The sequence below is a fragment of the Stegodyphus dumicola genome, chromosome 6 (assembly GCF_044657685.1).
Source record: "Stegodyphus dumicola isolate Sdum_Otavi_A_Nest chromosome 6, ASM4465768v1".
Classification (NCBI taxonomy): domain Eukaryota; kingdom Metazoa; phylum Arthropoda; class Arachnida; order Araneae; family Eresidae; genus Stegodyphus; species Stegodyphus dumicola.
The window spans coordinates 207,892,559-207,915,787 of record NC_140773.1 but is presented as its reverse complement, the minus strand read 5'-3'; the positions used below and the strand labels follow the sequence as shown (position 1 = coordinate 207,915,787).

General features: G+C 35.1%; 1 protein-coding gene across 10 annotated transcripts in view; it reads right to left on the bottom strand.

Annotated features, from left to right (window-relative positions):
- Positions 1–23,229, bottom strand: part of LOC118190859 (rho guanine nucleotide exchange factor 28-like) — a 565,987-nt gene that overhangs the window by 262,414 nt on the left and 280,344 nt on the right. For all 10 annotated transcript variants that reach the window (XM_085819410.1, XM_085819412.1, XM_085819415.1 and 7 more), the window contains 2 exons: positions 9,190–9,373; positions 7,108–7,220 (listed from right to left, as the gene is read on the bottom strand). In XM_085819410.1, coding sequence (XP_085675536.1) covers positions 7,108–7,220; positions 9,190–9,373 — 297 coding nt within the window. The remainder of the gene's footprint in view (positions 1–7,107; positions 7,221–9,189; positions 9,374–23,229) is intronic.

The following is a 23,229-nucleotide window of genomic DNA, read 5'->3' as shown; positions in this document are numbered from 1 at the left end:
TGTTATGGTTGATCATTTTAGTAAATGGACCGAAATTGTTCCCTTAAAACGAGCCTCCGCGAAATTGGTTACCGATTCTATTTTAAATAAATATATTTAAAAATACGGGGCGCCCCTAAAAGTTATATCGGATAATGGTCCTATATTTGTAAGTAATATATTTGAAGACATGTGCCAAAAACTGGGCATAAGTCATTTAAAAATGGTCCCGTATCGGCCGCAATCAAATATAGCGGAACGGGTCAACAGAAATATAGTGAAAATTATCCGTAGTTATGTTAAAAATTTTCATAAAAGCTGGGATAACTATGTCAATGAATTTGCTTTCGCCCTTAGGACCGCAAAACATGATACAACGGGCAAAACTCCTGCTGAGTTATTTCTAGGCAGAAAGATTATAACACCGTTAGATAAACTATTTTATGTGCAACAAAGAGCCCCAGAATTTAAAATGGGTGATATAGAAAAACTAATAAAAGAAGCAAAAAAGAATACGGAAGTAGCACAAAGAAAACAGAAATTATATTATGATTTGAAACGACGGGGAGTAACTTATAAAGTAGGGGATGAAGTTTTAAAAATTAAGCATTCACTTTCTTCAGCACCAGAAGGTAAAACTGCCAAATTTTTTCCACGATTTGAAGGACCATATGTTATAGAAAAAATAACTCACGCAGTTGTAGTGTTAAAAGCCAGAAATGGTGAAACCTGTTCCGCAAACATTGATCAAATCAAGCCCTACTTCGATCGTAATAAAATGCAAATCTTTTCAGATCTTTTGCAGGATCCGGCACGGCAGACACCGCAGGTACAAGTTCCAGAGGTGAAAAAACGACAAGTACAAGGGCAAGCCAATGAGAGACAGAAGCAAGTGAAAAGAAAATTGCCCCGCGGAAAAATGGAAGGTAACAAGAAAAAGAAGCCGTTCCACCGTCCAGAAAACAAGAGTTCACGAACACCCCCAGAATGAAGAAGGGAGAAGGACGACGTATGTGAAGAGGACCAGGAGAAATGACGGCAACTATAACCCGGCTTTAAAACGGAAGATCGACTCATCCGACAGAACTCTCCGCAGCAAAAGTCGCCGAACTGCGGAAGGGCCATCAGCGGCGGAGGAAAAAGTACAAGAAAAATTTGAACGGCCAACAACGAGGTCCAAGCAGGATCACGACAGAAGTTTCCCGGTTCCGCCCAGACCAGCTGCCATCAAACGGCAAAGACCACAAGCAGAGGAGAAAAGGAAAGTATTCAAGGGTGGCCGTACTGGTGAAAAAAGGAAGCTTCCAGAGGAAAGCACTGAAGGGCGAGCCCGTACAAGAAGGAGGATAAACCAAGCTATTATGTGCAGTACCTTTAAAGACTGGGCCCAGAAAAGGATGTCCGAATATTACAAAGATAAATAAAATTTTATGTTACTTTGCAAACTTAAGTTAATCTTTCATTCTTACTGCAAGTGGCAGATTTCAAGAAGTTTTATCTCATGCGAGGTCTACCTTTATCGTCAAAAGGGCGAGAAATGAGTTGTGACCGATTTTCGTATTATGTTTTTAAATTACTCGTGCGTAAAACTAAAGTTGATGTATAATAGCGTTGTGTAAAGACTTAAATATTGTAAAAAGTTATTGTAAAAATTTTATTTAAAACATTCTAGCAAGAAAGAAGTTTTAGTCTGAAAGACTTTTTGAAATGTAGTATTATTTCAATGTAGAAAGAATTGGCACTTGCTTTGAAAAGAATAGAAGTTAACAATGTACTACTAATGTATGTTTTCAAATGTTTAAAATTAACGGCATGTTGATATGTTCTTATATACATGTGAACTGTTATTTTAAATGTTAAGAAATACCGTGATATGGTAAAAGTGAAAGTAATGTTAAAAATTTGTTATTCGTGTGACTGTAAAGATTAAATCATGGCGAATATGTGGTAAAGGTTGAATGATGTAATTAGGCTCTCTGACGCTACACTTTAGAGTTAGCCACTTTTAGAATAGTACCTCAGGGTTTAGAGTTAAAAGTAGGGTGTGTTAAGAGGTCTCGTTATGTTGAATTTTAACACGTTAGTGTTTTGATTGTAGGAGGAAGTGTGGCACACGTAGACAGAAACACATTCGTGTTTGGTGTTCTTTTACAACACACGTCAGAGAGCACGGGGAGAGATAATTAAAATGGTCATGAATGAAATAAGAATGTTAAGAGAAGTATATTCTATATGTTATTTGCAATGTCATTCTGTAACATTTCATTAAACTAGTTTTCCTTCCAGATCTCTGGAAGGAACCAGAATTGAATAAAGCTCCTGTTTAGATGCAGTACAGATGAAAAAAAAAGATTGTTGTATATCCTGGGAGCTGCTATTGTAACAAATTTCTTTCTTTAAATTTTCTAGTTTCTAGCGAAGTTGTGTTTGTAAAAGGTTGGCCTCGCGTTAGATTCTAGAGCTAAAAGTTTTCAACAAGGTCGTTTTAGACCTCAGTTTCAAACTAATTAACTCTGGCGGGAAGTATGTAAGGATCTTAAGTTTTACTAACGTTTCTTTTATTTTAAATCTTTACTATCACTTCTTATTTTCTACTTCCGGCCAGAATTATAAGCGTGAAGGTTTTTATGCAAAGTTTGTCTGGCGAACGCCAAGTACTTAAGTTGTGGCTTTTTGCCAAGCAAGAGAGAGAGGAAGCAGTGAGTCAACGCAGGCCGCTTACCTTAGAAGTTACGCAGTTCCTGTTTGCCTTCCAGGCCAGAGGTTTTAATCTTCTTGATAAATTAAACGTATTGTAGTGTTCACAGTCTCTGTGCTACATACGCTTCCTGTTATTATAAGGCCAATCTTCCACGTGTATTATTCTAAAGTTAAATTAGAGTTTAGTTTTATTTTTTTACTTTTACGTTAGACCCCGAGTGGCGGGTCATTGTATTCCGAAGTACGGAAGTTATTGTATATAGAGAAAAATAAAGGGTTTTGTATACCCTTCGTCTGTATCCTGTCTACTTACTACAATTAGTGAACATAGCTTTAGTAAGCTCTCTGTTCCTAGTCAGGTCCTTGTATGTTCCCGAAGAAGGTTAGAAGGAACATTGAACCTGATAGCTTTAGAATGAACCTACGTGTAATAACTACACGAATAAATTTCTAGCAGAACGATTTTACATGGGAAGACACTCTGCTCATAAAGTAACACTGATTTGTATGCCGAATTTTTCACCAATTTCATAGCTTTCTATTATCCACTGCGCGAATGAATACCCAGTTTGTGGGCTTTAAAACCAAGCCTAATCTTCCTTAGTTTCGAAATAATTCTGCAGAATTTTAGGCTCACAGCAATAATTTCATTTGACTTCAATGCCTAATGCAAAACGTGAGCGGTATTTTCGTAAATGTTTCGATATATTATATAAATATTAGAGAATTTACAAAATTGGACAAAGTTTTTTTGCGGATGAGAAATCCAGCCTTCTCATGAATATTTTGATTTAGCACATCATATCACATATTTTTTTTATTGAAGAAAAAACATACCTTCGTTTTGTAGAGTAATTAGATTCTATTGCCGCAGGAACGTGAAAAAGGGACAATGCCCTAGCCGGGATTCAAACTCTGGACCTTTCGAATACGCATCCAGCGTGCTTTCAGTTACACCGCGTAGGCAGGCGAAAAGGGACAGAAAATATATTATATACTTCCCTTTTCAAAGGACGACTGGAGATTAGGGGGCCCTATCGCCAAGTCGTGGTGGTGGCGAATAATCATCAAGTTCGGAAGCCACTTGCAGAGCAAACTAGAGTTTTTAGATGTCAGGAAAGTGAAGAAATCGGCATTGCGCTATAAGCTATTTCTCCCACATTCTTAGTATGCCTTCGTGGTGTAATGGCCAGCACACTCAGCACGTATTCGAGAGGTCTGAGGTTTGAGTCTTGGCTATGGCATTGCTCATTTTTCAGGTCTCGCAGCATAAAAAAAAAACCTAATGTCTCTGCAGTGGCGCCCGAACTAAAAAATGTGGTGGATGATGATTCTCGAACACCAGGATGTGGTCGTCCTTTAAAAGGGGCAAGTACATAAGGTATTTCCCCCACCTTCTTAGCGTGCCATCATGGTGTAATGGCGAGCATATTCAGCGCGCATTCGAGAGGTCCGAGATTCGAGTCCCGGCGAGAGCACTGCGCATTTTTCACGTCTCTCAGCATCAAAAAATCGTAATGTCTCTACAGCGCAGGCCAGGATCCGAATTCTTCCCGAACACACGTCGATCGAGTTTTCAGTTACACTATGAAGGCATGCGAAAAGGAGGGAGAAAATACCTTACGGTTTTAAAATGAAACATATTTGTGTACACCATTTGGTTAATTTTGTTATCTCGCTAGAGGATTATGAAAACTTGAAGACTCTAATTAATACATTTTAAAATTACGAAACATAAGGAGGGAGGAAAAACTCTAAAAATGTTGAATCTACGAAAAGGCTTGTTACTATTATTTTTGGAACGAAAGGGAGTTAGAGGAAATACATGTAGTGGCAATGGAAAGTGTGCGTCAAAAAATTTCTACAGGTAACTTAGTTAACTTTCATGGATGAAATTAATGCGACGCTATTGATACCTTTAGGACCTTTCAGTTTACGCACTTCCGAAATGTCTCATTAAATTTGTCTGGCAAAATTACATGCACTAAATACCCACAGCACACATAAAGCCTCTCTATCAAAACATGACAGGTCTTTTAACACCTGGGCCTACGTTAATCCACACGCTTTCCTCCAAATATTATTCTCAAGACTACAATCAATCAATCACGTGGAGGAGTGGCTGCTAGGCAGCAAATAAGCAAAGGCGTTACGTTACACTTCCTTCCTCAAAGCATAATTAAAAAATCAGTTAAATGGGCGTTCGGTTTTCTATATCTTTATTTCATTACCTTTAATAGCTATTTTTAGTCTTTTAAATCAGAATGTACAATAAACCAATGCCTTACAGTTCTGTTCCTACTTAGCCCATTTTCAAATTTTGCTTACATATGCTGTTCCAGAAGAAAAAAGATGACTATAAATATATTTCTACAATTCAATATATAAAAAATCAACTACATTTTTTTAGATATAAATCTTAAAATGTGTGATTGTAGGCAGAAAGGTTTGTCCCTTTCAACTTTCATGTTATTTAGCCTCTTTGTTTTGTAACCTAATTTATTTTTTTAAATAAAGAAGTTTAATTATTTTAAATATGAACTATTAATGTGTTATATTTATGATAAAAATTAATTACAGAAGTTTTTTCTTTAAACAAATCGATAGAAAAATAATTTGCCTTCCACTTCATGTCAAGTTTGTTACCTTGAGATTATTTTACCCAAATTTAGTTTGTAAATCTGTCTAAATGGGGCAGTACATATTCAGTGACATAAGATAAACTAGTCAAACTAAGTTTGACTACTCTGAATATGTATTGCCCCCCTTTAGACAGATTTACAAACTAATTGGGGGTAAAATAATCTCAAGGTAACGGACTTGACATGAAGTGGAAGACAAATTATTTTTATTGATTCGCTAAATTTTTGTTAAAAATTTTCTTTTTCTTTTCTTTTTTTTTAATATTTTAAATTGCAGAAATATATTTACAGTCATTTTATGCAATACATTGCTCAAACTAAACTTTAAATATTAATTTATCATGAATTTTCTTTCTTTTCTTCTGGAACAGCATATGTAAGCAAAATTTGAAAATGGGCCATATACATTTAACAAAACGAAACGCATATGTAGGAATTAATGTTTTAATATCCTAATTGAAATCACATTAAAAAATTAGAATTAAATCTTCATACAGTAATTGTTACTAACAGTTTATAAATAGACAGATATCAATTTACAGTCACTGCATATAGCGTGTATTTATTAAAGTGCTACAAGCGATAACTGTCAGTGAGCTGTATCTGAGAATTATCTTAGACCTGTTATTTTTTTTAAGATATAAGACAGCAGTTATGCGAACCGTCAAAAAGAACACAACACAAACATAATATATGTAAGATCTTAAAGAGTATTTTTCAGTACAGTTTCCTAATAAAGGATGCATTTTAAAACCAATATCATGCAATTTGTAGAAGCAAGTACTCCCTACAAAATAGCATTTTCAATAAATATATCTATGAAAATATCACTTCAACGAAATTTACATATTTTTAATAATTAAATATTGTATGATCTTAAATTCACTTAGTGCGAAACCGAGTTATTATATATATATTGTTGCGAAATGCCCAGCCGACAGTAAGATAGCTTCCTCGCAAAGCTGGTTTAGAGATGCCAGATTTAACGGGAAATTGTCCATTTGGCGACAAAATTGGCGATATACCATAGAAGGAGCGAGAACATTCTAGAACGAATTCTTACTGGTTTTCCCGAGAATATCCTCGAAGACAGGTCAAAAGCTATATACACCTTTCTTGTACGCGCAGTAGGAGAGTACCTTGAGTAGTATGTTGCGTTTAGTAGTAGTGTCTTGAATTTAGAGATTAGCTCGAAAGCGATCGACAGAGTCCGAAGCTGTACTTTTAGTGCTTTGCCGTGAAGCTGTCTTCACCGTTACTGCCTGAAGGCCGCGTTGTTGATTGTTTCAGCGTGTTTATCGTAGTTTTTTGACGGCTGTAAGCGTTTTTTTAGAACTCTTCTGTATAATGCTGGCGAATAAATTGAGTTTTGATTTTTTATCAATTGTTGTTGTCAATCACTCCAAATCCACGAACTCATAGAACGCAACAATATTTATTGTTGCAGTGTTTTTTTTAATATATATACAACATCGCGTTTTTAATTGAATGAAGTAAAATTAAATCTGATTTCCGATGAAAGACCTAAATCGGTCAATTAATACATTCCATTTCCCTTAAAAAACAGCAAGCAAAAATAACTCGTTTCCCCATAGAAAACAAATTTCATTACAAAAATCTTGACACTATACAATTAGCAATCCCATATTTATTCATTTCAATATAAATTACAGAATAAATGTAAAAATATTTAAGAGTGTTAAAAAAATGCGATGGAAAATTTGAGTAAATTTCCCACGACAAAAACCTACGAAACAGTAGTATAATACATTATTTCTTCACATACCAATTTCTCTGGAACACTGCTTGATATCTGTCGATATAACTAAGGGGTGAGACCTCTCCGTGGGTTCCAGAACAGATTTGTACGGCTGAAAGACTGTTTCCTGTTTTCTATAACTAATAACATAAAAAAAGAAAGAAAACTAAACTAAAAGGAAAGGGGGAAAATTGAAAATAAAATAATAAATGATATTCCTGCATATAATGTAGGAATAAATAATAAAAAATGGTAATAAAATGGTAAAAATAATTAATAAAATGTAATAAATGGTATTCCTGCATATTTGGTGTGCATACAATGTATAAAATATAACACGGATACATTTTCTCTTTAATTAGGTGATAAAATTAAAAGCAAACTAAACATACGTAAAAAAATAATGACATAAAAGTATATATACATAATATACACAGTCTAAAGAACATAATGTTATTGAGTACTAACGTCGATGGTAGACTGTTATGATGTTAAAGCAATTATCTTAACTTGCGTTGACCTTAGATTATCTTAACTTGCGTTAACATGCATCAAAAATAAGTTCTTTTGCACAATCCAATTTCTGATCTGTAGCTACACGTCTCTCAGCTTCTCGTCAATAACAAATCTACCCTCAGCTAAAAAATCCAGCTTTGAAATATACTTCCTACCATTTCACATTACTGCCTACAAAATCCACGATGATGACAATGATTAAAATGATGTATTCTTGTTGAATCTTATACAATTATTATCATTGAAAGCACATATCATATGTGTCTTATACATCATACATGTCTTTGTGTGTTATCGGGTGCTTCTGAAAACATTCCTTTCTAATATTACCAATCGTTAATATATTGAAAAACAGACAAAGATAATCATTTTTGCTGTTATATAGTACTGGTCGCGTGCTTCTAGACAAAAAAAAAAATCTAACCGTCAATTTACATGCAATTCTACTGAAAAGCATACCAGTCTAAGAAAAGCAGTTGATGGTCATTGATACCGCTTTGAGGATCCCACATCCATTTATGCATTACTACATGCACCACAGATGTAAATTCCATTCATGAAGTCACTAATGCTGGGAAACCAATCTTCAACTGAAAGTTCAGTCTTGATGATTGCCATACAACTGTTATTCTGTTGTTATAATTCATGGACGGAGATGGTTAATTTGCGCACATAACGGTACCTTGGAAGATCAAACCAGTAAGGCTTCTGTCACACATCCGTTTGTTGCGGAAGAACAACTGTTTGGAAAATTTTTTCTGCTTTGTCACAACAGCCAATCACCGCAGATCACTTTGGGGTTAACAGGTAAAAGAGAAAATAATTCTCCAATTACACAAACAAGATGATAGCATTCGGAGCTTATAGCTGATTGGTTGAAAACAAACAACTTCAATTTTTTTTTTTTTTTTTTTTTTTAAAGGAAGGAAAAAAATCGCGCATCATTCTTTCAATAGTAAAGCAGGCAGAAATATTTTCCGAAACAGTTGTTCGTATGAAACAAATACATGTGTGATATAGACCTAATAGATTCGATGCGGCCTTTACAAAAGTCCCGAATGCAGATAACTAACTTTGATAAAGTAACTTTTATTTCTAGTAGGCTAAAATAGCTTTAACGTATGCAGTCATACAATAAGAACATTATTTACATTTTCAGACAAAAAAATGCAAATTGGAAACTTTTCGAACTCAGAACTACACAAAATTGCTAGACATTCTAGGGAGGTAGCAAGTATTATTAAATTAATATACATTTCCTCTTGGTAAATATTATAAACTTTTTCAAGCTCTTTGAATGGGGGGAGCTCTTTGAATGAGGGGAGATGATAATCCTTTGTTTTCCAAGCGTGAAAATACATTAACTTCTCTGACTTGATTACAGCAATAGATGAACGTTACATTTAAGAACTCATATTGATTAAAAATGTTTTATAGAATAATTTTGAGAATCACAGAAGTCCGTAAACTGCTTACAAAATCTAATAGTTTACACATCTTTAGAAACAAATTCGATTAATTGTTTGGCGAACATGCAGACATATGATGATAATTAAAAAAATGAGCAGCAAAGCAAACAAAAATATTACTCACTATTGCAGCTGTTTGGCTAAGTCCTGAAATCCATTTTTAAGAGCTAGATCTTCGGGAAGAAGTCTCTCGTGGTTCGGGGATGACAGGGCCACCTGGCTGCCCGGAAGTGTGAGAAAATGTGTCGACAGCTGAGAAAGTCCTAACCGTGCGGAGAAGTGAAGCAACCTCTCAGCGGAATCGACCCCTGTTAGAGAAAATACTTATAAAATATACGCCGAAAAGGTATACAAAACTCAGAAGCCGATAGTGAAAAAAATATAATTTACATCGGCATATTTTAAATAGCACATACAAGATCTTCACAGTATCCTAGCACTTCAAAGGTCTTATCTATATAATCTACTGCCTTAATTTCCTGTGTGCGGTTTGAGTTATCTATGCTTTAGAAGATTCCCAAAATATTTTTATTTGTCAAAGGAAAAGGGAAGACCAAGACCTAAGTATTGTTTTCTCAAAATTGCCCTGATCAAGTGATGTCATTTCAACCAATGTTTCAATGCTCAATTGCGAGTTGATGGAAAGGATTACTATTAATGTTCTACTTTCCCTTCAAATGACACGTGGTATTTTACAGTGCAAGTAGACATTCTACATTACTTTCACCATTTCGATGAATGTTAAAACGAAAGAATCTCCTTCTGTCCGATGTACAAGGTAGGAAAACAGAAAGTAAACCATAAAATATACAATGCAGCACTATTACATTACTTAAAATTAGGAGCGTACTGTGATCCTTACTGTCTTTTAAACTTTACCGTATTTGAATGTGCCACACGATTATATCGCTGTATCAAACTTTCGATATCTCTGTGGTTCTACGTATGTAAGTACGTAGTTCATATGTGGTTTTTGTGCGTCAAATGGATGGTACTGATCCTCAAAGACAGGACAATGTGGTTCCAACAAGCACGGTGCCATAGCCGTACATCACGCTAAACAACAGCATTCCCTGGTCGTGTAATCTCCATTTGGTCAACCAGAATTGGCGCTTAGATTGTAAGATATAAAGCTTTTGGACTTATTTCTTTGACATTTTTTAATCAAAAATTTATGTCAGCAAGCCCACAACCACCTTTGAAAGACTAAATTAAATGCTATATCACTGAAATCCAACCACATATGCCAAATTAAAAACTTCGTAAAAGGAACGAAAATTCGCTAGGAAGACAGCAGTTATTAGATGATTTGTACCATATAATTCCAACATGCCTACTTTATAACCGAACTTAACACTGAACTATGCCTACACTGAAGTGCCACTAAATTAGGGATAGCTAGTCAATAACGAGTTGGGCCTACTCTGGCTTTTATAATGGCTCCCAAACGACGAAGCATAGATTTAATAATTTTCTGGAAGCATTCTACGGGAATTTCTTGCCAAACATCGGGTAGAGCTATCTATAATTTAGGAAGAGTCGCTAGTGTTGTGTGATGAGGTTCCAAACCTTTCTCCAAAACACCCGAAAGATGTTCAGTAGAATTTAAGTAAGGGCTTTTAAGTAGCCAATTTATGACAGAGAAGTTAGAAGAACGCTTATCCAACCAGGCAGTAGCTAACCAAGACATGTGAGATATTCAGTTATCTTGCTAGGATACTCTATTTCCGTGTGAATGACAGGACAACATAAATGGATGGAGATGATCGCCCAGCAACTCTACGTACCAAATCATATTGAGGAAGGTTGGTACAAGTACCAAAGATCCCAAAAACTGCCAAGAGAAAACATCACAGACCATGATTAAGCCACCATGGCCTTGCACAGTTCTAATCTGCCATACATGTTTCATGGCTTCATGAGTCTGACGCTATATTCTCAGCCTCCCAACGGTATTAATTAGTCGGAATCGAGACTCATCACTCCTTGCTACTCATTTCAAGTCTACTAGAGTCTATTCTCTTGCCCAGGCAAGAAGTGCAGCTCGATGATATGCATTCAGCAAAGGTACTCTGATGGGTCTACGGCTTCCGAAGCCCATATCGTGAAGCGAGTATTGCACGATCTTTTTACTGACTGTACGTCTGTCTTCCTGATTCAGCTGGGTGGTAATTTGAGTTAATGCTTGGCTTCGTTGGCTATATACAATACGGCTGAGTCGTCTCACACCACGCTTGTTCTAGGTTAATTGTCCTTTGCAATTTCCCCGATGGCTAGTTCTTTTTCCCACCGAATACTAGCCCGCTGAGGATTTTGGAAATTGAATGGCCCATGCGTCGAGTGCCTACTATCTGTTCGAGATTGAAGCTGTCTAAATCAGAAGTTTTAGCCATACTGGCAATTGAAACGACTGATTAACAACAACCATAGTACTAGCTATATGTGCATTTACCACAATTTCCTCACGTGAGCACAGATGCCGCGCAGGGCTATAAAATTTGCATAGCCATGTCTATCCTTAATTCAGTGCCCCTTCAGTGTATTTTATGATCGGAATTGTTTTTTAAACCCTATCTTCTATTTAAAATTAAAATTTTTCGCTATTGCTGGGACACCCTTCAATTGCAGTTTTCACATGCGCGTCAAAACAGGAGGGTGTAAATAAAGATAGAATTATCTGGAAATACATTTTCATTTCCTTATCTATTGATTACAAAAGCGAAGAAAAAATTGTAATCAATACAGAAACAACCCTACGGAAAATAACTTCTAAAACTTCCTCTCCCCTATTCCTTACTTTAAATCCTCGCATGTGAGAAACACTAATTGAAGTCAAAAATTTTTACAGATACAAAAAAGTATGCATAAGCAGATAAGGCTTTCAAAGGCTACATATTTTTCAATATGTCACTAATTTCATAATTACAAAATTCAGCCTTAATTTGGCGTGGATTTCAATAGAAAGATCACTGGACGACAGGATGAGCCCATTTCTTTAGCAGCACAATTTAATTTTTTTATAAAGTGTTATATTTTATGTCAGCTAGCATTTCTTGAGTTATAATAAATTCTAATGATGAGTAATTGTAATAACTTCGTATGTCTACTGATTGAAAATAAACCTTCTCAGACGGAAATTCCAACGTTGTGTTTGAAACAAATTTCAATGCTGTACCAAAATCTAGCAGTATCCAAAAAGAGGGCATGTATTGTATATCCCAGGTAATATAATCAAAAATGCCCAAACCAGCAAGAATTTCTATTAGCTTTTTTCTAAAATAGAGTTCATTTAGCAACGTATTTTATAATTCACGACGCTTATGTCCTGACAGAATCTTCATTTCACAGGGTTTATTGTCTCAGGTAATGAAAAAAGGAAAACATAATACTTATATTTATTCTAATTCTTTACACCATTACATTTCTAGGCATTTTTTGCATCAGGACTCACTTGGAGCATCCATTTGCTTTTATGGTGAACAAACAGAGAGGTGGAAGAGCACATAAAATGAAGGCTTGAAGAGGGAAAAAATTGTTCAAAATACATATGCAAGGAAAAAAAAACTAAATGTTTCGAATGTTGCAAAGGTAAGATCATTAATGTTAAAAGAAAATTCTCCAAGTTAAAGGAGATTTGCAAAGTCATTAAAATGCTCAGTGTCAACAGTAAACAAAGAGATTAGAGCTTATTTCAATCTTAAAAAGGCGAAAAAGCATAATGTGCATCGCCTTTCTCCACGAGATATCGCCGATTGCAGAATGCGCTGCAGAATTCTTTATGAGAAAAATTTATCCTGACAAAAATGGAAAAATGTTGTAACGATAGAAGAATCTTGGGTGTATTTAGACTGCAATAAAAAACAGATCCATTCATTATCATCAAAGGGGAGAAAATGGTCTTAAAACATGGTTCAGAGAATCTTAAGTAAGTTTTTTGGAAAGGATTTAGGATTTAATTCTCGTTTTTCATATAACGGCAAACTAAAAATAAAGAGAGTGCAGAAGAATGTTAAGATCAACTCCACATACTATCAGGACCATATTTTATACCCAACTTTCAAATATGAAATAATTCCTCTTTATACACAGTGCCATCAGTCAGTAGAACTGCATGAAGACAAAGCAAGCATCACACGTCCAAAATTTAGTTTTAATTTCTTGGAAAAAAGGGAATAAGAAACGGGTATCAAGGCCATATAACCCTTCACTCGCATTCCAACTATATTCCCCATAGATTTTTGGGTTTTCGGACTTTTAAAATGCAGATTTTCCAAAAATAGACCTACAACCCTCCTTGAACATTGGAAAATTGTTCCACAGGGTAAAATACCTCTACCGATACTACAAAAGATTTTATTGTCTTGAAAATTACGGTGTAGAAAGATAGTTAGACAAAGGGTTATCAAACAGATTACTAAAATCACAAAAAGTTCAGGTAAAATATATCTGCAAATACAATGAAAATTGCCTAAAAAATGTGCAAACAGCCTCCGTACCATAAAAAAAAATGGCAAAATAGCCTTTTTAGATAAAAAGTGCTATGGCGAAATGTGTCTCAAAAGTTAACTACGAATCTATTATTGTAACGAGATATATATAAATACCATAACATACAATACCTACGTCAAGTATTAAAAAATAATAATAATAAAATAAAATATAAAACGAGTAACTGCGAGCGAAAATATTAATATCAGGATGCTGAAAAATTGATTAAGCTGTCATTTGATTCAGGTCAAATCATATGACTAATTAATTTGTAGGGTTTATATTTATTTTAACTAACATTTATTTTAAGTTTAAACTATCTTTCCTGTCAAGCCTTACTTTCCCCTGGAATTGCCAATGCCAGAGTATGTAAATTTTAGTAGAACGCGCAAGGATTCAAATTGTCAGCGGAAGTAATCTGAGTTAAATAGAAGGGAAACGAGTTCGAAAGTGTGCTTTCTTGCTTCACGAGCGTGGGGGTGGCTAGTTAGAAATTGAAGAACCACGCGTTTTGGCCTGTGTGCTGCTTGCCTCGGCAGATTGTTAATCTTTCAACGTAATATTCAGAAGTTTGCTGAATTATCAGCGGTATTTTAGAACGCGGTGAGGTTAGTTACGTTTAGAGAGCCTCGTAATTAGTCACTTGTTACTATTCTTTTTTTTAGTTTCTTATTTTTATTTTACCGCCGGGTCGGCGTAGTTTGTGAGCGTCAAGAGCACGCATTTGTAATTTCTAAAGTTGAATAAAAAGGGATTTAAGCCCTTCTCAAGACTTTGTCTATTTTCCAGTTCTCAGCAGTCACCACTATTGTTGCGTGCAGGTTGGAAGCGCGCAACATTACAAATTGTTTAAAGGTAGTTTTTACATCCTAATTTGAATGATTCTTCTTCTTTTTAAATAATTCACACTGTACATTTGAAGGAAATTTAATGACAGTATTCGAGCTTTATTTTAAAATATACACTCACACCTGTTTTTGTGCGGTGGATAGGAACCGCATAAAAAATCGCACAAAACTTCACAAGTAGCTATCAAAAATAGAGTCGTTTAGAGTTGACTTTTCAGTTACCATGTAGTCGGTAATCAGTTTTTCTCTAGACGCTTGTATACGTCTCGATAGCCAGATATATATATATATATATAGCTAGATATCTGAATCAAGATTGAAGCTCCTTTTTTTAATTGATAACCTCGTCAATTGTGTTCTAATTTGATTGAAATTTTCATATGCCTGCCGCCCGCCCGCACACACGCACGCGCAAAAAAAAAAAAAAAAAAAAAAAAAAAAAAAAAAAAAAAAAAAACACGCACAAAGACAGACCGCACAAAAACAGGTTCGAGTGTACATTACCTAACACATACATTACTGAATCTTTATAAACTGTGCTCTTAGGGTTTGATAGCAAGCATCCGTTATTGGCATCTCCTGCTTTCTTTACGCCATTCTACTTTTGAGTAAAACTTACTTTACAACCTTTCTCGGTTAACGGAGGGATTTTGAAGAAGATTTTTGCTTTCACGAAAAGCAAAAATATCCCTCAGTTTTCTATACGGAAGTTTGAAGAAACGTAAGCATTTAACTGTGGAACAGTACGCCGATTTAGGGAAGTCTGGAAAGAAAAATTCTGTTGCTTGCAAAGAACAACAGAAAAGAGAGGAACCTTGCGGTGTTTCATGCCTTTCACATCAGTTAGGGTAGACGAAAGTCTACGCATCTGTAGTGAAACAAGCAAACGGAGAAACAGTAACTGTAGGAATCTAACGGTTAAAGCGATAATAACTCTCGTATACCCCAATATCTCGCATTTTCCCATTCTCCAAACACTCAGGCAGCATCGTCATTGCTAAGAGTCTTCTACTACGCTCATTATCTCCCCATTTTCGAAAAATAACACCATACTGCATACACAGAGGCTGTCTGCACATTTTTTTAGACAATTTTCAATGTATTTATCAAAATATTTTACCTAAAATTTTGAACTGTACATGTTCTCTTCGATAACCCTTATTTTCCACTATCTTTCTACACCGTAATTTCCAAGTCAATAAAATAAAGCTATTTGTAGTAACGGAAAGGGTATTTTATCCCAGTTTTCTCGATCAGCTCTGCAAAGTCCAAGAATGGTTGTAGGTCGACGTTTGGACAATCCGCATTTTTAAAGTCCAAAAGTGCTAAAAATCTATGGATGACAGTCCAAAAACAAAAAAATCCGTGGATGATACATCAGGAGATTTAGTAGGGATATGAATGAAGGGGCATGGCCTTGATACCCGTTTCTTGTTCCATTTTTTCCAGGAAAATAACCGTGGATTTTGACGTGAGGCTGTTTGCTTTGTCTTGATGCAGTTCTATTGATTGATGGCATTGTCGGTAAAGAGAAGTTATTTCATGTTTAAGAAATGGGTGTAAAATATTTTACTGACAAAATGCGGAAAAGAGCTTAACATATTTTGCCGCTGTTTTTATTTTTATTTTGCCGTTGTTTTTTATTTTCCGTAAAATTTGTTTTATTATTATTATTTTTTTTTTCCAGCATCCTTTGAGAAACTTTCTTTACATTCTTTGAACCATGCTTTAAGATTTTTTTTCTCCTCTTTTATGACGCTAAATAGATCTTTTTTTATTGCAGTCACTTAAATAAACCCAAGATTCTTCTATTGTAACAACATTTTTCCATTTTTGTCCGTATAAGTGTTTCTTATAAAGAATTCTGCAGCGCGTTCTGTGTTCAGCGATACGCCGTGGAGAAATACGATGCACATTATTTTTTTTGCCTTCTTAAGATTCAAATCAGCATTAATCACTTTGTTTATTGTTGACGTTGACACTGAGCATTTTAATGATCTTGCAACTCTTCTTTGACTTGGAGGATTTCCTTTTAACATTAAAGATCTTACTTTTGCAACATTCGAAACATTCCATCCTTGGATATGTATTTGGAACTACTTTTCCGCTTAGAGCCAAACTTCAACTTTTGAGACTTTTTTTTTTTTTTTTTTTTTTCCCTTTCTTGTTGACAGTATTACCTATAGTAAGTTTAGATATCGCATTTAGCATGGCTTTCAGGGCGTTTTTAATAACTGAGATACAAATAATTTGTTTCGGAAAGAGCACATAGCCTTCCATCCGTTGCTTCAAAAGCGCCATTTTGGATGCAAGCAAAACTGTGAAGTAGCAGAGGATAATTTTTATTTTCAAAAATATAGTTGCAGGTAAAAAATTCCAAGCAGACAATTCTTTTTTGTAGGAAAGCAAAATCATCTTAAAAACGTGAAAACCGCCTCTGTTTTATTTGGCTGCACATTTATCATATTTTTGCTGTAGGATTATTTCTAGATTTCAAGCGTAACTTGATATGATTTATCAAGTTACTTTTTAACTTAAGTTATATTTGAAAATTTAATATTTTTCTCTTATGTAAATTAATGATATTTACTTCTTCTTTCCATGCCACTACAGTTAATAAAATGCTCCTTAAAACCTTTGCTTTATAATATAGGGAAAACCTGCGTTAAATATTATTTTTATGCAAAGGAACAATCAATATAATGCAAGAAAAGTCTTTTACAAGAGAGCTTGGTGATTTATTTGGCACGTCACGGTTTACTCAGGGGGGATAAAAAATTTCTTACATCAACTTTCTCGGACCAAAATTTCTTACATCAACTTTCCCAACCAATGAATCTAAGATTAAAGAATTAATTTGCATCAAGAAATATTTTAGACAACTACTAAGGTTATTCCCATATTTTTTGACGACTTTGCTTAGTTATAAAAACATTCGCCTGCTTGTAAAGATTTTTTTAAAACTGTAACTATATATTTGAAAGTATAAATTATAATTTGCTGCTTGACAGATTTGTTTTTATGCAAAACGGCGCTTTTAAAGGAGTAATGAGCGGAAGGCCAGGTAAAAAAAAAAAAAAAAATATTTCTTTATTAAAAAAAGCTGCGAAAGCCATGATTTTCCGGTATCTATACCAATGACAGATAATATTGTCAATAAGAAAGGGAAAAAACTTAAGAAGAAAAATTCTTCAAAATACATAACTAAGGAAAAAAAACGGAATGTTTCTAATGTTGCTAAGGTAAGAAATTTAATATTAAAAGAAAATCTGCAAAGTCATAGGGGAGCTGCATAACCATTAAAATGCTCAGTGTCAACTGTAAGGAAAATGATTAATGTTGATATGAATATTAAAAAGGTGCAGAAACTTAATATGTATCGTCTTTCTCCACGACATATCGCCGAAAGTAGAATGCGCGGCAGAACTCTCTATGAGAAACAATTATTCGAACAAAAATGCAAAAACTGTTGCCACAATAGATGAATCTTGGGTATATTAAATGACCGCAATAAAAGGAGATGCATTTATTATCATCAAACAGAAGAAAAAGGTCATAGAACATGATCAAAGAATTTATAGAAAGTTTTTTAAAGGGATTTATAACTGTTGTTGTTTCTTGATATAACGGCAAATAAAAATTAATGACAGCGAAGAAAACTGTTAAAGTCAACTCCACATATTATCAGGAACATATTTTATACCCAGTTTTTAAATATGAAATACCTTCTCTTTACCCACAGTGCCATTAATCAGTAGAACTGCACCAGACAAAACAAGCAGCCGCATGTCAAAATTTACAGTTAATTTCCTGGAAAAAATGGAACAAGAAACGGGTATAGAAGCCATACCCTTCACTCATGTCCCTCCTTAATCTCCTGATGTCCTTCACTCATGTCCCTCCTTAATCTCCTGATGTATGATCCATGGATGTTTGTGGTTCTGGTCTTTTAAAAAGCGAATTGTCCAAATGTTGGCCTCCTCTGGAAACTGTTCAAAAGGAATGAGATAAAATATCTCTTTCCATACTAAAAAAACAGCTTTATTGTCTTGGAAAGAACGTGTAGAAAGTTATTGAACAATAAGAATTATCACATGCGATATTTAAAACACAAATATTTTAGGTAAAATATTTCTGTAAATACAGTGAAAATCGGAACCTTAAATTCACGACCGGAAACATTAAATTCACGAAAATCTCTAATAAAACAAAGAAATAATGCATTTCAAAAAATCTGTGGCAATGGAGAAACTTTGAAGGGTTTTGAAGTTACTGTATAAGAGCTCTACCACACATCTCTACATTTGAAGCAGTTCACTGTTTCGAACAATTTCCCACTAAATTTACAAATGAAAGAAGAATGTGCAATTTCCCCCCTTTTCCCCAAAGTTTTCAAACTGTTCATTTTTTACTTAAAATGCTGTCAACAACTTATTTTCACCTCTGTGGTTATTACAGAGTACATCTCTTTCTGTATATGGTAATTTCAATAGATGGCTCTTTTGCATCATACAAAGCGCAAGAAATGCACAAAAATGACGTTCTTTCTAAATCTTATAACGTGTGATAACAACGTTAAGAAGTGTGAAAATTCAGAGAATAACTCGCTTTCACCCCTATAGAAATCTGTAATACTCACAGGAAATTATTCGCATTAAAGATAATGATGGAAGCAGTGAAATTTCTTTTCAAGTGTGCGCATTAAGCTGATGTTTAAGAACGGAAAGAGAAAGTTTAATCAACACAAGCAGCAAAAGGTAACATCTCTAAACACATTATTACAACTCTCGCTTACAGTTGCCTGCGTGAAATAAGTAGCTTAAATTTAGGTTAATAAGTTTCCGGTTACAATTTACAAGCATCTAGTCTACGGAAACGATAAATCTTTCTCAACATTTTAACAAAAAAATTTCAAGAACTATGCAGCGAAACGGATACTGACCATGCTTCTCACAAGAGTAAATAAAATAGCAGCATCTCCAGGAACTCAGAACGTTAAGTGCATTTGAGCAAAAAACTAACAAAAATATCAAATAAGCCAAACGGAAAGAAATCTCAGACTAATTTACGTTATAAAATGTTACTGAAAATCCTATTTAAAATCCATCAATCCCCCTCTTCCTTTCCAGAAAACTTACTTTTTTAAAAGAAAGAAATTTTGACTGCTCTTAAGGAATGATAGGCTACCTTGAGATACGATTCGTTACTATTATATATCTATCTATTTTTTTAAATAAAATATTAAGTTTTTTGCTCGTTACGAGAAGTAACAAAATCCACTCTTGATTTTCGAAGCACAATGCACTTATTTTACTTACTTCACCTGAAAAATTAGGATTCCAAGCGATATTAGAACTGCAAATGCTTATTTTTATGAAGAAAGAATATCAGATATATATATATATATATTTGACCACATAGTCTTTTATCAATTGTTCTCTTTTCTTTTATTATATACATATAAACAGAAAGACAACACGAATTAGAGAGACCTTAGTGGGCAAGAATTTTGCGCATTGAGCTGCAAAAGTTTTTAAGGGAGAAGAATGTTTAAATATCATTTAAAATTTAATTAACTTTAAATTTGCTTTTGAAGAATATAGAATGTTTGTTAAATTCATATATACTCGTATATATGTAAGATAAAATATATGTAAATTAATATGTTAATTTAAATTACCAGTAGTACTTAATTCTCCCTCTCTATTCTAAAAGTCGTAATAACTTTTTTAGACTGCATCGTTTCTAGATCAATCTATCTTGATGGCTTGCGTAATGCTGATGGCGTACCTAATTCGGTTCCTGAACACAAAATTTTGAGAACTGAAACCTTTTTAACGTAAATCCAAAACTTCTCTTGGTGAGCTTCTATATTGAATAATTGCGAACTTTCGCTCCAGCTGGTAGAGACATTACGATTTTTTTTGGGGGGGAAGCAGAAGAGATGAAAAATTAGCAACGCCTTCGCCGGGAATGGAACCACGGACCTCTAAAATTCTGGCTCAGTGTGCTGATTACTACACCACTAAGGCATGCTAGGAAAGCGGGAGAAATACCTTATATACTCCTCTTTTTAAAGGGAGACTGGGGTTTTTAGGGGACCCAATCGCCAAATCCTCGGTGTGGAGGATCCTCATCCAACACCCTTTTAGTTCGGGCGCTACTGTAGAGACAGTAGGAATTTTTTTTTTTTTTTTTCCCCTCGTCTCCGGAGAGATGAAAAATTAGCAACCGCCTTCACCGGGAATCGAAAATCGGACCTCCGGCCCAGCGTGCAGAACCACTACAACACGAAGGCACGCTAGGAAAGCGGGAGAAATAACTTCTAAGCTCGTTTACAGTCAGGATGCTATTTTGCTGGCAAATATGTCGCTTCACCTCTGCTAGCATACTGTCCATTGTTCTAAAATGCAGTATGCTTATATAACATTGTGGGGTGTATACTATACACCGCGAAGATGACATCCGTCCTAGTTCTTGCCGTACGGAATTGAACGTCATTTCTGCGGAAATCAGTTACATTGGCATACAAGGCCTGTTGTTCAGAACATATTATTTTCTTTTGTTACAAGATATTTTGAATAGCACAGTATTACATATGAACACTCTTATAACATAAATCAATGCTATATATAACTGAAATTATATTGTATGTATACACATATATGCATTTGGCAGTGCATTAAATGAATACTACAATTGGTGTATGAATAAGTCAAATGTGATACATTTAAGTGATGACAATCAATGTGGAAGAAATATTCTTACACTACAGAAATATATAGACATTATGCAACATTGTTATTGGTATTTCATGTGTTAGGTTGGCATAATTACTATATTGGAATGAACACTTATATTACGAAAGTTAGATAACTGTACGAACAACGTATTACAGATGAGTAAAAATATTTGTATATGTCAAGAAGTTGATTCGATGGAACAAAGATTTTTATAACAAAAGAGTTAAATAACTATATGTAAAAAAAAAAAAAAAAAAAGATAAATAAAAAAAAAATATATATACATATATATATATCAAAGAATTAAGTACTTATATTACAGGAGCTGAAACAGTAATTTACTTATTTGGGGAATGACTGTGATGAGAGCTGTTCCAGGTTACTGCGTTTTTTGGAACGCAGTAGGTAGTGATAGCATGTAGTTTCGAAAGAGCAACATTGTTATTTTGAATATTATTCCACCACGCTGCGCGAAACATGGGTGCTGGTTTTTTTAGATGGAACTTCGCCGTCAAGTGGCATTCAAAGTAATAGTGGTCTGGACTGTCCACTTTCCCACAGTCGCAGGTGTCTGTGTTGGATAGACCAAACCTATGCAGATAGGCTTTGTACGGTCCATGTCCTGTTAGGAAATGTGACATGCTACCAGTTTTGCTCTGCAGATCCATGCTTGCACTTGGGAGCATTGCATGTGTAGCATCATTCCAGAGGGTTTCCCACTGTCTTATAAGAAGTTTGCATGAGGAATGCTTTAGCAGCGAGGTTGGAAGTGTTGTTGAGTACTCGAGTAAGGATGCACTATTGGCAGCTTCTTTAGCCACAACGTCTGCACTTTCATTTCCTAGTATTCCTACGTGCGCTGGCACCCAATAGAGTACAGGACGAAAAGGTATAGGGATACTAAGGAGAGTTCTCTGTATTTTGTTAACCAGAGGGCTTCTGCTGTGCATGCTTGAAAGTGCTTGGAGGTTTGAGGCGGAGTCCGTATAAATATGAACTTGATTAAGACCATTTTTACGACTGTGGATGATTGCTGCGTGTAAGGCTATGAGTTCTGCCTGAAACACTGAATTACTTTCGTTCAGTCTTCGTTTCCATGAGAAGATAATGCTGCCTTTATCCAATTCGCAGAATCCACACCCTGTGCCAGCCTTTGTCTTAGATCCATCAGTGTATAATGCATGATCATTTTGCGCCGGAGAATCTGAGTTTATATGGATGGTGTCCATTAGGTCAAATTGTGCTGGGTGACAAAGATAAAGAGATTTGTATTTTTCATAGTCTGTGTGGATTATGTTCTGTCTCTACAGTGATGTATTTTTATTAAGCCTTGTAGCTTTTATCACTGCGGCTTCCCTCTCGACTATAAGATTAAGAGGGGGAAGACCCGCAATGACTTGTAGAGCAGATGTTGGAGAAGTCCGATAGGCCCGACAGATGAGCAGAATTTGACTGCTTTGTATAGAAAGCAAGGTTTTCCTCATGGTAGAAGTGAGGTTCTGTCCCCAGATGGAGGCTCCGTACAAAATAATGCGTTCTGAAATGGTTTTGTACCAAGATTTCAGGAGATTTGCCTGTATGCCCCATTTCATACCTGCAGTACGTTTCATACTGTTAGTGAGATTGCGAATGCGCTGCCTGAAAATTTTAAGATGAGGAGTCCATGAAAGTTTATTATCAAAGGATAAACCTAGGTATGTCATTTCTGAGACTGTTTTTAATGAATGTCCCTGTAGTTTTAGTTAGGTTCTTCTCCTAAGGGGATAACGACGTCCTATTATCATGGCTTGCGTTTTTTCTGCACTTATTTCAAGTTTATGCTCCTTGACCCATTGAGCAAAGCTATCTAGACAATCCTGCGATCTTTGTTGGATATCGCAGCGGCCCGCTACAATAATGAGGAAACCATCAGCATATGCCAGAATCTTGACTTGGTGAAGGTTGCTCAAACGCTGGAATGCAGTATTTGCTACTAAGTTCCACAGGACCTAAGCACGAACCTTCAGGACAGCCACGAGTAATTTTTTTGGTGATGATGTCATTATTCATCGTGATCTGGACTTCTCTGTTGTCCAGGTAACTTCT